Genomic DNA, 15,289 nt, shown 5'->3' on the forward strand with positions numbered 1-15,289 from the left:
AAGCAAGCAAGTCCGAGTCTAGCAACCGACGAATGGACATTCTGAAGAAAAGGAGGCAGGGTGAAGTGAGAAGAAGTGAGCTCAGCCAGGATGGTCAGGCAGAGCCTCTCTGAACTGCATCTGCAGTAATAAAAAGAAACCATCCTCAGAAAACGCTGGATAAAGGCTCTTCTGGGCGGCAGGTACCGTGAGTGCCAAAACCCTGTGTGGGGAAATGATCTTAGCAAATGAGAGGAACAAAAAATATGGGAAACAAGCTGAAACCATGAATAAGGGGGAGGGAGGGAGGCGTTGAGTCCTCCCAGGTAAGCAGGGGCTCATTGAGGGAGGGTCCTGGAGGTCGGAGCATGTCATTTGGATTTTATTCTAACTCTAAATAAAAGTCATTGGAGGAGGATAGCCAGAGATAGTGATCTGCTTTGTACTCTCAGAGGATCCCTCTCTCCTCTGAGGAGCTTAGACAAGGAAATGGTTCAGGGAGGGACTATGGCTTTGTTGGGCTCCAGGTGAGGCACAGTGGAATCTGAGTAGGGAGAAAGTGGTGGAAAGAGAGAGAGGGAAGTGAGTTTTGGATACGTGTTAGAGATGGGACCCAAGAAGCATACTGGTCAATGAGATAGGGGGCAGGTTGAGGACATGATGGATATCAAGGTAATTTTTTATGCTTTTCATCTATCTGGGCAGTGGTGCCATTGCTGAGGTGGGGAAGACCAACTCAGAGAGGGATAGCCTTGAGTTGCTTTTGAATGTGTCAGTTTGAGATTCCTGTGATCCCCGTGGAGGGTCAGGAACTCATTTGGTTAAGGGTCTGTAGCTCTGGGAATTCAGCTTTCTGTAACTTTTTTTCAGAACTTTGACTAAGATGAAGAAAGCTTGGTAAGAATGATTTCTCAAGTCCATTGCCTTCCAAATGTCTGATTGCTTTGCCTCCCCACTGTCTCTCTCTGCCAATGATCTGTCCCTCCCATTCTCCTTCTTATTCCCATCCCCTTTTTTCTCTCGGTCTTGTTTTGGAAAACCTGCATCCGAGAGTTTTACTGTGGGCTTTGAGGATTAGATATAAAAGCAGAGACCACCAGGACAAACATCTAAGAGATGCTGCTTTCACGGCACCCTTGGTGTGGAATCCCAAACAGGAATGGGATTCCACCATGTGGAATGTGCCTCCAAGCCCCCTCCTCCAAAACTATGGAACCACCTCCTCCTCTTACCAACTTAGCTTGTCCTCTGTGTCAGGACTCTTCGCTTAGAGCCCAAGGTTTCCCTACTAAAGAAGAGGCAAAATATTTTCTTTCTTATTCAAATACTGATTGCAGCTGCTGTGCATGGAAAGATGACCCCTGTGGGTGTGACTGGTTACCTCTCCTCCCTTGAAAAACCTTCTCCCCAGGCCTATAAGAGAGACCAGAGAGGAGCACTGTGGGAGCCCCAAGAAGGGCACTCATAGGCCTCACTCCCTCCAGGTCTCCAACTAGAACAGGCGCTCAGAGAGTCTTCCTTGGGGGCCTCCTTTTCCCTGCAATGGGCCAGGCTCAGGCCGTGCAGGAGGGTGGGGCGGGGAGGAGTGATAATGCATGCTGATGAGCACTGTGCAGAGTTGTCAGCAGGAACCCTGAAGCCACATGGTCCCAACCTGTTTGGGGTTGGCACACTCAATTCGAACCAGCTGGCTTTTGTTTGGAAATACTCCGGGAGGGTCTCGACCCTTCCTGGACAACAGAAGGACTGGTGTTTCCTTACTCGGGGTCTTGTTTTAGTCACAAAGAGATTCTGTAAATGTTGTAGCAAAGTGCGGTGACAGATCTGGCTTCACAGCAACATGTACTCTTTCTGATTAACTTGGTAAGCAGGAGCAGGTATGGTCCTTATTTAGCTGCATGAGGAGGAAACGTGAATCTGTGTTCATCTGGTGTCCCCAGCTGAAAGTCCTTTCATGATCACGTGCCTTTAGGACACAGTCTCAACTCTTCCCCAAGCTCGGACATGCCAATCCCTTGCTCATTTTTTGATGTAGAAACACCCTGTTTCCACCCTCTGTTGAGCTCTTTTGCCCCAGCTATTCTGAGCTAAAAACAGTTTCCAGAAAGGGCCTGACCTCTCTGGTTTGGCTCTCCTGGTTTCTCCTTAGTCCCTCTTCTACCTCACTGGTCCTCATTCCTCAGCTCTCAGCTACACTGACCCTGGCTCAGGGTAACCGAATTCAATGGGCTCTCCCTGCTGTGTGCATTAGTTTAATGTGTGCTGTTCTATTTTGTTACTGCTTAGGCAGATCTGCCAGGCCCCAAGAAGGCAGGGACCTTGCTCATCTTGTTACTCCCCCCTCCTCCAGTGTTAGGCTGGAGAAAATATTCCATAAAAGCTTGATCCCTCCCAGGGATCCAGGCCTGTGCTCAGTTCTTCCTCTCCTTTATAACATTTCCTATCCCACAGCAAAAGCCCATAGAACTCCAAGCTTAAGAGGCATGTAGCAGGGCCCCGTCACTCGGGAGCCCAGTGACATTTTCTTCTGCAGGACGAGAACTCTCTTCAGACTAGAAACCTTGTCTACCCAGCATATTCAAGGGCAAGTCTGACCATCAGGGTTCGAGCAGGAATTTCAGCCTCAAACATACAAGGGGCAAAATTCCTAGAAATAAAAGGGTAAAGATGAAGCCACTCTTAGGCCTGTGTTCACTTTTTGTATTTTGCTGCTTGACGCTGGTGAAACATGGGCCAAAGACATATCCTTTGCCATCTACCGCAGTCATCTTACCCTTATCATGGGCTCAGTCATCTCTGCTATGTCATGTCATCAAGAATAAATGAAGCCGGCAGCGCTGGTGCACACCTGTGATCCCAGTAGCTTGGGAAGCTGAGGCAGGAGAATCTCAAGTTCAAAGCCAGCCTCAGCAACTTAATGAGGCGCTCAGCAACTCGGTGAGACTGTGTCTCTAAATAAAATAAAAAATAGGGCTGGGGATGTGGTTCACTGGTCGAGTGCCCCTGAGTTCAATACCCAGTTCCCCGCCTCCCACAAAAAAATAAAATAAATAAGACAAAGTATATCAATGAGTGTTTAGCAAATGTTGTGACATTTAGTAAGCACTCAAAAATTTATCATAACTATTTTTGTTAAAATTACAAAAAATGAGATAGTCTTGAATACTTGTGGCTGGGAAATGAGTTCACTAATATGAAGAAAAAAAAAAAAAGGTTACAAAATGGTATTTGGAGAGTGCCCCCACCTCTGAGAGGTGGATTTCTGGTGGATTTATTTTATTCTCTTTGCTTGACCATATTTTCCTTTTTTTCTTTTCTTTTTCAGTGCTGGGGTTGGAACCCAGAGGGCCTCTACCACTAAATTACATCCTGAGCTCTTTTTATTTTTTTAATTTTGAGACAGAGTCTTTCTAAACTGCTGAGGCTGGCCTCAAACTTGCAATCCCTCCTGCCTTGGCCTTCCCAGTAGCGAGGATTACAAAGTGTGTACCACCACACCCAGCTTGATTACACTTTTTAACATGAACATACTACTCCTGAATGGATTGATGGTGGATATGGAGATTTAGCACTTTAAAAAGGAAAAACTTAGCCAGAGGGCATGAAGGCACCCCATATGCATGCTCCCTGTTGCAGGCTTTCCTATGTGGTACTAAATATGTCCTCCCTTGGATTTTGGCAGGATTTTTTACCCAGATCTCCACCTTGGCTGATGTGCAGGAAAATGTCATGGAGTACCTCCATGTGCTCAGCAGGCCCAAAGTCATAGACCAAGAGCATGACGTGGTGTGGACCGAAGCTTACATCGACAGCACCGTGAGTTCTTGGGCCCTGGGAATGAGGCTGGGGTTGGCCTTCATCTCACAATTAGAGAGTTTCCCTGTGTTCATTTCAGAGAAGAGCTATTGTATCATTCTTCCTCAATTATGGGGTTTGATGACATCTTCCACGTTTGGATGCACGGTTTGTGTTGTTTGCCTTGGCAAGAAAGGTTGGTGACCAATGTCTTGAGAATGTGACATGTGCTTCTAAAGGTGTCTGATCAGCTCAGACAAGTCACTTTTTGGCATGTGTCCTTTCTTGTTCACCAATCCCCCTCCTTTCTGCAAAGATTCGAAGCACGTTCTTAGATTCAGCCCTCATTACATGTGAGGCCCAGGCCTGGCAATGCATCTTTAGGTCTCAATTGGAAGGCGAATGCAGTTGGTTCCAAAAATAAATCAGAGCTACCACAGAGGTTGAAGTCGCGTCTTCTTCCTGAGATGAAGCATCGCCGTGTGAGCTCTGATCAGGGGCTCATTCAAAAGCTGAATTCCAGGCAGAAGATGGAAGAGGCTAAAGGAGCTTAACGTGAGGGGCTTTGCTCCTTGGCCACTCTTCTTGGTATTTCAGGGTGATTTTTTCACAGGGATGATGAGTCAGATGGGAGAGGCGTTTTTCAATTGCTGATTGTAAACCTTCTGGCAGGACCCCTCTGCTGTCATTTTTGTTGGGATTAACATCACATTAATCACTGTAACCCAGACACAGCTGTCCTTGGAGGGATCTTGATGGCTGCCAGGGACCAGCTTTTCTCTCCCTGGGATGTTGTGTTCCTGCCACGTTTCTGATAGCTGCAGACAAATCAAGGGCAGGAACAGTGTATGGGAACCCATGTTGGGGACACCTCGACCCCAGCCAGGCCACAGCAGCTTAGCTACCTCAGACACACAGTAGGACCTCCAAGCTAAGGGTATCTCCTGGTCAAGAAGATGCACCCCTTCCCCAAGGAGAGGCACCTGGCCACAGGTAAATGCAGAGTACCCCTTTGGTAACTGGGGATTCCTTGAACTCATATCAGTTTGAGAGTCTAATCCTAGTTTGATTTTGAATCATAGAAACAAAATAGCTAAGCTGTCCCATTTGTGGTGGCCCTGTATTACTGATAGTGACAATAACAACAGCAGTGATAGTTTTTCCTCTTGTTTGCTGTGATCAAGTGAGCCATAAAAATCCGGAAGGAAGAGGAGTACAGCTGACCAGTACTGAAGCAACTGAATTGCTCATTGGTTTTTATATGTAAACCCAGTGTCAGATTGGTCATTCTATTTATCAATATAAATATTTTATGTTATAACATGATGTAAACAAGCATTCTGGTACTAGGATCTAGAGAGACAGATCAGTAGAATAGAAGGTCCAAACACTGACGGAACTACATACAGGGATTTAGTGTATGATAAAGGCAGCATCTCAGATCAATGGGGCTATGAAGGGCTTTGCAATAAATAAATGTCTTTGTAGAAATTGGGTAGCCATTAGAGAAAAAGAAAATTAATTCTAATATTCACAGCTTATCCAGGAAAGAAATCCTGAGATAAATGGTAAAAAATTAAACCATACAAGCACCAGAAGAAAACCTGGGTGAATTCCTTTGTGCCCTCAATTTGGGAAAAGGCTTCTAACCAAGATTTCTGAATCTAGAGGCAAGAAGAAGAAGGATTAATTTTGACTACTTAAAACAAAAACAAAACGAAACATAAAAGCAACTTTGGCAAGTCAAAACATGCCCTAGGGTATCGAAGCAAAGTGAAAAGGGAGAACATATTTGCAACATGGAAGAATTAAAAATCCTATTATATAAATAACTTTAAAAAATTGATGGGAAACCCCAAATATTACCATAGAAAAAATGAGCAAAAGACACAAAAAGACAATTCACAAAAGATAATAAAAATGGCATTTAAACATTTGAAAAACTACATAACTTCATTCACAGTAAGAAAAATAAAAATTACACTATAGTAAAATACTATTTCTCACCCTTCAGACTGGCAGAAATTAAAAACTTATTGATGCATTGTGTTGGTGAGGCTGTGGGGTAGAGAGGCTTTAGTACGTGCTATAGTATAGAATGGGGCATTTTGGGGGAGGGAGGATTTTAATTTGCCCTTGTCCCAGAAAATTCCACTCAGAATTAACCTTGACAATGAACCTCTAACAATATAAAACATACATACAGACAGATTTGTTCATTGAAGAATTGCTTGTCATTTCCACATATTGGAAGCTACCTAAGTGTTCAAACATATAAGATGGATTACATAAACTGAAACCTACCCCTAGCGGAGTCAGTGTTAAAACCAAGAGTGAGAATGGCCTCCATTGGTTCATAAGGAATGATTTCCAGGATACATTGCTAAGTAGATGGAGTAAAATGCCCGAATAAGTATAGCAGGCTACCTTTTTTATAAGAAAGAGGAGTACATAAGAAGTTGTATATGTATCTGCTTGTTTTCTCAGAAAGATAGGCAGGATAAATCAGAAACCAAAAGAATTAGTCACATACAAGATGTAGTAGGGAGCTGAGTGTGGTGGTGCACACCTGTAATCCCAGAAACTCAGGAAGTTGAGGTAGGAGGTTTGCGAGTTCAAAGCCAGCCTCAGAAACTCAGGAGACCCTATCTCCAAATAAAATATTTTAAAAAGGGCTGGGAATGTGGCTCAGTGGTTAAGAACCTCTGCATTCAATCCCTGGGACAAAAAAAAAAAAAAAAAAAAAAAAAAGGAAGAAGAAGAAGAAGAAGGAGTGGTACAGAAGGAAAGGAATTGGGAAAGAATTGACACAGGTCTGAATGTACTTTTTGCCATTATTGTGGGGGAGTGTAATGGAAATTGAGTCCAGAGGCACTGAACCACTGAGTTAAATTCCTAGTCCTTTTAAAATTTTGAGGCAGTGTCTCACCAAGTTGCTGAGGTTCTTGCTAAGTTGCTGAGACCTTAAATTTGTGATCTGCCTACCTCAATCTCCTGGGTTTCTGGGATTACACATGTGTACTCCTATGTCTGGCTTAGCTTTGACATTTGAAAGCATGTGTTCTGTGCATTCAAAAATTAAAATTAGATAGCAAGAATCAAGGAAAATCTAAAAATTAAATGCAAATAAGACCACAAATGCCACTATATTTCAATTGAATAACAAAGTTATCCAGAAAAAGGGGGAAAAAGAGAAAACAAAACAAGAAACTAACTTTTGGAATTAATCTTTGATATGTAATAATAAACAATATTAAATTCCGATATCTCAGACATCTTGAACACAATACATCCACTGACTACCCCTCAATCAATGGAGGACAAAACAAACTGCAAATAAATTTAAACTTCTTTTGGCTTCGTTTGTAGTAATATGGGTTTAGCAATTCTGAATCCTCTTTCATGAGCATTTTGAGATTGAACAACTGTGGAAATGGGTAAAGACAGGGCAGATGGTTCCCATGAGATTAGACTGGATTGAAGGTTTTAGAGTGAAATCCCAACTCTGTCCGTTGGAAGGAGCCAGAAGCCATGGCACCCAAGTAGCAATTAACTCATCCGAGACCCAGATTATCCTTCCCTAAAGGGAATCAGGATTCTTCAGAGAAACTACTAATGCCAGGGCTTGACTAGGTAAAGTGCAACCTGCCCCCACAAAAAATAAGAAAAAAGACTGGAGTATTTTGCAGCAGAAGCTAAGGATATCCTGAAAATAATGTGGTCATGTTCAAAAGGACATGGCCGACAGAGGAATCATCATAAAGGGTCTCTCGCTGATCAAATCTGGGACAAGCTATACCTCGTAATGAAGAATGACAACAATGGATTATAACCTGTTGAATAAAATAGAAATGGATGTGCTCTTACTGATAATAGGTAAATAAAACTCAAAAAAAGATGAACTTAATGGAGAATTGGGTGGGAAAGAACAGGGTGTGACATGCCATCCAGAGTTAGAAAATCAAGAGTTAGAAAATCACCATTTTGTAACCATTTTAGCAAAATCTAATTTAGGGCAAAGGTTATCAATGGATGGTAAATCTAGGGGGAGCATTTGATGATGAGCAGGATATTTTGGGGGATCTCAAAGAGCTTTCCTAGAGATTTTGTGTTAACTGTGGGGGTGTGGGTGTACAGTAGGATCCTGTCTACACTGTCTAGCATAGTATATAGTGGGAGAATCCTGACAACATCTTGAGCAGGTCATCGAAATTAGCATCAGTAATGAGAAGCAGATGCCATCCTACACCTGCAGAGAAGGATGTGTCTGTCATTCATAGATGATATTCTGGCTAAAGAGATAGGACCTGAGGCTCCTGCTGAACATAAGCTCATAAGGAAGTAAAGCTTCATATTAATTCAGTGTCTTGCTTGAGATTATGTTAATCACTGAACTCAATTATTGTATTGATTTAATTCTATACAGGCCTGGGTTTATATGGGGGCAATTATTAGAGAGGGAGAAACCACCACCACTCAAGCTTTTCCACTAAACAGTCTCTGACAGCAAGAGTCGAGGCCAATGGTCAGGGGTCATAAGAGCTGCCTCTGAGCTCTTGTGTTTTGGTAAAACCTTTATGTGAAATTTATAGTCTATGTCATAATCACCTTTACTTACTTTAAGATAAAATAATGTTTTAAGGGGCTCCTTATTGAGTACAGTTGGTAAGCCAAGGTGACAAAGCTCATTTATCTTGCCTCTCCAAGAACCCTTTGATGTTCATAAAGGTTAAACCTCAGATTCTGGTTACCCCCAAAATAGCATGGTCGCTGTGCATTCCAAGCATCTGTTGTTGTCTCTTGGCAAACAGAACTGACAGATAAGTCCCTGGGTAGAATTTCCTGAGAGTCTTTCTCATTTCAGTAAAGCTGAGAAGCGCATTGGGTTCATGGGGATGTGTGAAGGTCCTTCCTCCTCTGTACCCAGGAGAAGGCTGCTCCAATGGCTGCTTCTCACCAGGAAGCCACAATCTCTACAAAGTCCCCCTCTGGGCCTAGGTTCTACAGGACCCCTCCACCTATCTATCATCAACCGGTTTGGGGTCAGAATAGAAGACTAAGACTTGAGCTTGTCACTGTCCTGACTCATACAGGATTGTCCCAAACAAGCTTTGCCCTAGTGTGACCCATCTTGCAATAAGAAGAGATTGGAGTGCCTAACACTGAAGCTGGTGGCCAATCTTGTTATGGTTTGGATGTGAGGTTCCTCCCTAAAGGCTCAGTGCGAGACAATGCAAGAAGATTTGGAGGAGAAATGATTGGGTTATGAAAGCCTTAACCCATTCAGTGAATTAACCGCCTGATTGGATTAATCGAGTGGTAATTGAAGGCAGGTGGGATGTGGTTGGAGGAGATAGGGCATTGAGGACATTCCTTTGGGGTATATATTTTATATCTGGAGAGTCTAGAGTCTCTCTCTGCTTCTTGATCTTCATGTAAGCTGCTTCCCTCTGCCACACTCTTTTGCCATGATGTTCTGCCTCACCTCGAGCCCCTAGGAAAGGAGCCTGCTGTCTATGGACAGAGACCTCTGAAACCGTGAGCCCCCAGATAAACTCTTCCCCCTCTATAATTGTTCCGGTCATTAGGTCTTTTAGTCACAGGAGTGAAAAAGCTGAGTAAAACAAACTTCATTTTAATAATCTGGTGTTATTGGTAATGCTGGATTTTTTTTTATATATATATTTAGACACCTACCTTAGATTGTGAGCTAACAGTACTGATTTTAGAGTTAAAACAAAAGCCTAGGTTTGAGATGCACATCTATTCCATGTCAGCTCTGTCACCTGAAGCTAGTCACTTCACATCTGTGTTGTTCTCTGCATTATAAAATCGGGATGAAACCTGCCTTCCAGAATTGCCTCAAAGAGCCGAACACCTATAAATGGTGATAAAGCAATAAATGCTACCTATCATTATTTCCTTCTGGAAATCTAGCGTGAATTTATGTTCTTGGCTATGGGTAGTTTTTAAACAGACTCTCCTTTTTTGGAATTAGTATCTGTTTCCTGTCCTGTTGTTTCTTTGTAGCTTCCCAGAGCTCTATGCTCCAGGAGGGAAAATGGTCTTCCCAGACACCACATGGAGGGCCACTATTGGATCTGAGAGTTGTGATTTTTAGCTAGGACCACAGACACACTCACCATCACCAGAGAGCTGTGTTTATTCTCCATGGCCAGTTAACCAGTCGGCCCTGCTCTAGACAACACAGAGTGTCTAGAGTCTCAGTATGGATGGCTGAACCTTAGCTAGTGACTTGCAGGTCGTTATAGGTTGACTCCTTGTTTTATAGGGAGACCACGCAGAAAACTCTCAGAGTCCGAATTTGAAACAAAGTAGAGAGCTTTATTTACCTGGCCAGGGACTGTCACCCCTAGAAAATGATGCTCTGTGGGAGAGCAGTATTTCCTGGCCACATCTTGGTTTTCTTTCTTTCTTTCTTTCTTTTTCTTTCTTTCTTTTTCTTCTTTTTTTTTTTTTTTTTTTTTGTGGTGCTGGGGATACAAGGCAAACACTCTACCAACTGAGCTATATCCCCAGCCCCTGCATCTTGGGTTAAGCAGCTGTTACACAACTGTCAAGCAAGTGGTCATCTGGGGCAAGAATCTACTTCAAAGTCATATAGGTCACCAAAACCACCATATCCTGGGTTGAGTACATTTTGTGGGGTACAAAGTACAGAAGACAATATATTTTTTTGAATTTAGCAGCAAACAGTTTTCATCTTGTTTTCTCAGAAATGGGTCCTGCAGCTGTCTCTTCACAGGACAGTAACAGAAAAACTAAGGTGGAGTCTAGAACAGCTGAGATGGAGTCCCTATGGCCATACCTGTTTGCTCATGTAGCCATAGTGACTCCATCCTTTCTACTCCAGCAAGGAGGGAACTGTTACAAGTGATCAGGTAGTGTTGCCACAGCAATTGCTTTACAAAACCAGTATTAGTAACTTATTTAATGCTTACTTAAGACTCTAGTTAACTTATGGCCTACACACCCATATTTATCTATCATTTCTGTTATCTCACTTATCAAAATCTTATTCCTATGGTCTATAACCTATACCTATAACTGATTGTATTGATCAGTTCATACCACAACACCTGCAGGTTTCCTCTGCAGTACAGAATTCTCTTCCCAGCTCCCTTAGATTGTTGGCAGAATTCAGTTCCCTGAGGTTGAGGACCAAGGTCTCATTTTCTTACTCACTGGGAACCACTTTCAGAGATTACCTGCATTTCCTTACTGTGTGGTCCCTAGACATAGTCATGAAATGCTGTTTGCTTTCTAGACTAGCCAGAGTGTCTCTCTAGGGTGATTCACCTCCTTTTAAAGGTTTCTTCCATCAGGTGAGACCTACCTGGCCTAATCTCTCTTTTCATTAACTTGCAGTCAGCTGATTAGTAATCTAATTATGGGAGCAGTATCCTATGTACACTGAAGGGGAAGGGATTTTATGGGAATGTACCTGTTGGAGCAGAAATAGTGATGGCCATTTTAGAATGCTGCGTACTACAACAGCTTCTGTCCCTGTGCTCTGGTTAAGAGAGATAATACCAGAAGAAGATGCACCCATACCTCCTCCTGCAAACTCTCTGTCCAGTTGGATGCAGTGGCAGATCACAAGTTGAAAACCAGCCTCAGCAACTTAGGGCCTCAGTGAGGTCCTAAGCAACATAGCAAGACCCTGTTTCAAAATAAGAAATAATGCCGGGTACAGTGGTGCATGCCTGTAATCCCAGTGGCTCGGGAGACTGAGGAAGGAGGATTGCGAGTTCAAAGTCAGCCTCAGCAATTTAGCAAGCTGATAAGCAACTCAGTGAGACCCCATCTCTAAACAAAATACAAAAAGGGGCTGGGTGATTTGGTTCAGTGGTTAAGTCTCCCTGGCCTCAATCACTGGTATGAAAACCAAACAAAAAGAGAGAAAACAACAACAATAAAATAAAGTTCAGATAAAGTTTTAGAGCATCTGTGTCCATACTAGCTCATAATATTTCTGCTCATCCCTGATGTTTTCAGAAGTCTGGATCTCTTCCTTACATTATAGTCTGAAATTGTTTTTTATTTCTTCAGAATCAGAAGACCTATGATGCTACTGATTTCTTTCTACCAAATACTAAGGAAGTAGAACACTTGATCCCTTAAGTTTGCTTAATATGATGTAAAGTCTTCATTATCCTTAATTATCTGGGTAGTTAAGGCAAAAGGGATTCCTGCTTGTTTGACTCATCAGTTATTATCGTTGAATCTAGCAGCAACAAATATAATCATGTAATTGATTTAAGACTTCAATGAATAGATTAAAAGGACCTATGAGTACAGCACTTTTTTTTTTATTAATTATATAATGATTCATACTGTTCTAGGTCTGGACAAGTTCAACAAAAAGCTGAATTGTGAACAGAAGCTGAATTTGGATTCTTGCACATGAGAGTCACAAGCTGCTTTGGATCAAGCCTGGTTCTAGAATCAGGCAGACAAAACTTCCTTTTAGGGACCATCCTCCTGGCCTATTGCTACCAGTCTGTTAGAATATTCTGTTTCTGGCTTGCCTGTTCTATTCAATTTGCTTTCCTGGTGAAGACCAAATAAATGAATTAATGTTAACAACATTAATTATGTTTAACCTAATAAGATCTCATGTATTAATTGACAAAACAGCAAACACCAGAATTCTGAAATTCATAGGCTTCTTATCTGAATACAAGTCATGCACAGTCATTATCTCTTAGGTGCAGAGCAATAGAAATCATTAACAATGGAATTTGTTCCATTTGGTAAGCAAATGACTTGTGCTGTGGCGGTTGGGATTCAATCAGCTTGGGATTGCTACCCCGACTTGCTTTGCAGGGTACAAGCAGTATCTAACCCAGGAAGCATCCACAGCCTGATCAACCCCCTCCAGGGGAGGTTTGCACAAACCACAGTGACACACAGAAGGGAAGCAAAGAAATCTTTTAGAAACAGTAGGAATGTGACCATTTAAAATAATGAGAATTCATTACCAAGCCCTGCTGCCCCTCCCATTTGCTAGTAATGCATTTCGGAAGGCAATTTGTAGGAACTTCCAAACCAATTTAGTTGCATTTGCAAATTGGACGTGTATTCCCTCCTCCTCACCCCCCACCAAGTCTAAACTTGGAGAAAATGCTTTGCATTTGATAAATGGTACATTTGCTTGGGTTTCCCATCCAGGCATGGCACCTGGGCCATTTAGGAGTCATTTGGGTGATTGTGTTAAGCTACAACCTCATACAGCCTAGAAGCAATTACTCAGGGGGGCTGAAGGCCTGGTAAGCAATGTTGCTGGAGCTTGGAAACTGAATGTACAGTATTTTCCCTAGACACCGCTGCATATCAAAGAAGTTGCCATCTTCAAAACAAAAAGACACACGTAAAGAGAAACACAAACAGTCCTGCTGGGTTTGGAACAGATAATGCCATCGGCATTACATGGCATGGCAGAAACTGATTATGTTGGGACCTCTATTTCATAGCAGATGGGTTCATTAAATTTAATAGCCTCCAGAGCCTTTAGAAACCGTGTTAAAAACATGTGGAGCATGCTGTGACACTTCACTTCTGGCCCCACAGTCATTATAACTCTGGCACAGACTATAAATATTACAGTACTTTATTTCCATTGAAACAGATTACTATTATAATTACTTATATTTTGCCAGGAGAGGCTGATGCTAAAAATATGAGTGTCTTCCTGATTTGGGGTACTAGTTACATTCATGCAAATATTTTCCTCTTCCATTTGCTGCTAGATTTCTTTATTAAATGATTTTTTAAAATTCTGAGCTCAACCTTTTTTTCTATTCTCCTCAGTGTTGGTGTTACAAAACTACAAACCAATGGTATAAAAATACTATCAATAGAAACGATGTTCTAACACTCTATATGGATGACTGTGTACTAGTGCAAAAGCTTAGGGCTAAATATGAAAGAGATTTAGGGATTTGGGGATTATTGTTTCCACTTTTGTGTTTCTGTGACTTGCAATGGTCTCTAATGAATTAAAGACCAGATTCTGTTCTCTGCCATAAAGAATTGGGTGAGACCCATAAGCCCTGGATTGTTCAGTATTCTTTGTCTACAAGGGGTAACTCCCAACTCAAAGTAGCAAAAGTCAAAAAGAGTATGTGTTGACTCTTAGAACCAGGATGTCTTTGTAGTTATGTCTTGAGGCAAGGCTAGACTTAATTCCATACTTCTTATTTTATTGATACCAAAGATTGAACCCAGGGTGATTAACCACTTAACCACATTCCCAGCCCTTTTTAAAATAAAATTTATTTAGACACCAGATCTCACTAAGTTGCTTAGGGCCTTGCAAAGTTTCTGAGGCTGGTTTTGAACTCGTGATCCTCCTGCCTCAGCCTCCCAAGCCTTTGGGATTACAGGTATGCACTGCACCCAGCTTGATTCCATATTTTTTTGACTTGTTCCTTGTTACTAGTTGACTTTATTTCCAGGCAGGCGCTCTTTATATTGCCTCTACTGTCCCCTGATTTTCATTTATGTTTATAAGCCCTTTATCTTTCAGCGTGTATACCAAGTTGATGATAGAGAGGACTGTTTGGTTCACATCCCCACACTGAGAGGTGAGATGGAGATACTAATTGACGGACTGATTCTCACTAAGTAGGACAAAACCGGTCCTCAAGGAAATTGATGCAGGGAGAATTGAGAAGTAGAGTCCTTTACAGAACTTGTCTGTAGAAGTCGAACCATCCATGCCCAAGAGATCATGTGTCATGCCAGCACAGTGTTCATTATGCTATCATATTTTCAAGCAAATGATTCCGTTTTCTGGTCAAATGTTTCCATGGATCCTTAGTGCATAAAATTCAGAGAAGCAGAACTATCGTGGTAGATATTGGGGAAAGGGATCATGGAATCCCATTTGCTTCACTACCTCCTGAGGGCCCAGGGAGGCTCTGAAGCACTTCTTGGCTCCTTCTTGTCACTGCAGATCCTTGGTGGTATTCTGCGACATCACATGTCAATCTCTCTTAATGGCAGTGTGGGTCTGTGCTACTGGGATTTGTCTGCTTTACCCTTGTGTTTACATCAAGGTTGGGTCCAGTTAGGAAAGATAATTGTGGAAGTTTGGAGCTTATGTCACTGGCTATATTAGAAAGCCAGGTTCAAAAGGCTACTCTAATAATCATATTATTATTATTATTTATTATTATTATTATTTACTGGGGATTGAACCAATGGGCACTCAACCACTGAGCCACATCCCCAGCCCTTTTTCATATTTTATTTAGAAACAGATTCTCAATTAATTGCTTAAGGCCTAGATAAGTTGCTGAAGCTGGTTTGAACTCTCCATCCTCCTGCCTCAGCCTACCAAACTGCTGGGATTACAAGCATGTGCCACCACACCTGGCTGTGTTAGTGTTTTATAATATCTCTGCCTTGTATTTCACTACTGCTTCAGGTCATTCAAAATGTACTTATATCCTAGAAAACACAAGCTCTAGGAAAAGGAACCCACTCA

At 42.1% G+C, this 15,289-nt stretch overlaps 1 protein-coding gene across 1 annotated transcript in view; it reads left to right on the forward strand.

Annotated features, from left to right (window-relative positions):
- Cacna2d3 (calcium voltage-gated channel auxiliary subunit alpha2delta 3) overlaps positions 1-15,289 on the forward strand; it is an 870,922-nt gene that overhangs the window by 558,948 nt on the left and 296,685 nt on the right. Inside the window, exon 13 of the mRNA XM_076868261.1 lies at positions 3,662-3,795. Coding sequence (XP_076724376.1) covers positions 3,662-3,795 — 134 coding nt within the window. The remainder of the gene's footprint in view (positions 1-3,661; positions 3,796-15,289) is intronic.

This window comes from Callospermophilus lateralis, chromosome 1 (genome assembly GCF_048772815.1).
Source record: "Callospermophilus lateralis isolate mCalLat2 chromosome 1, mCalLat2.hap1, whole genome shotgun sequence".
NCBI lineage: Eukaryota > Metazoa > Chordata > Mammalia > Rodentia > Sciuridae > Callospermophilus > Callospermophilus lateralis.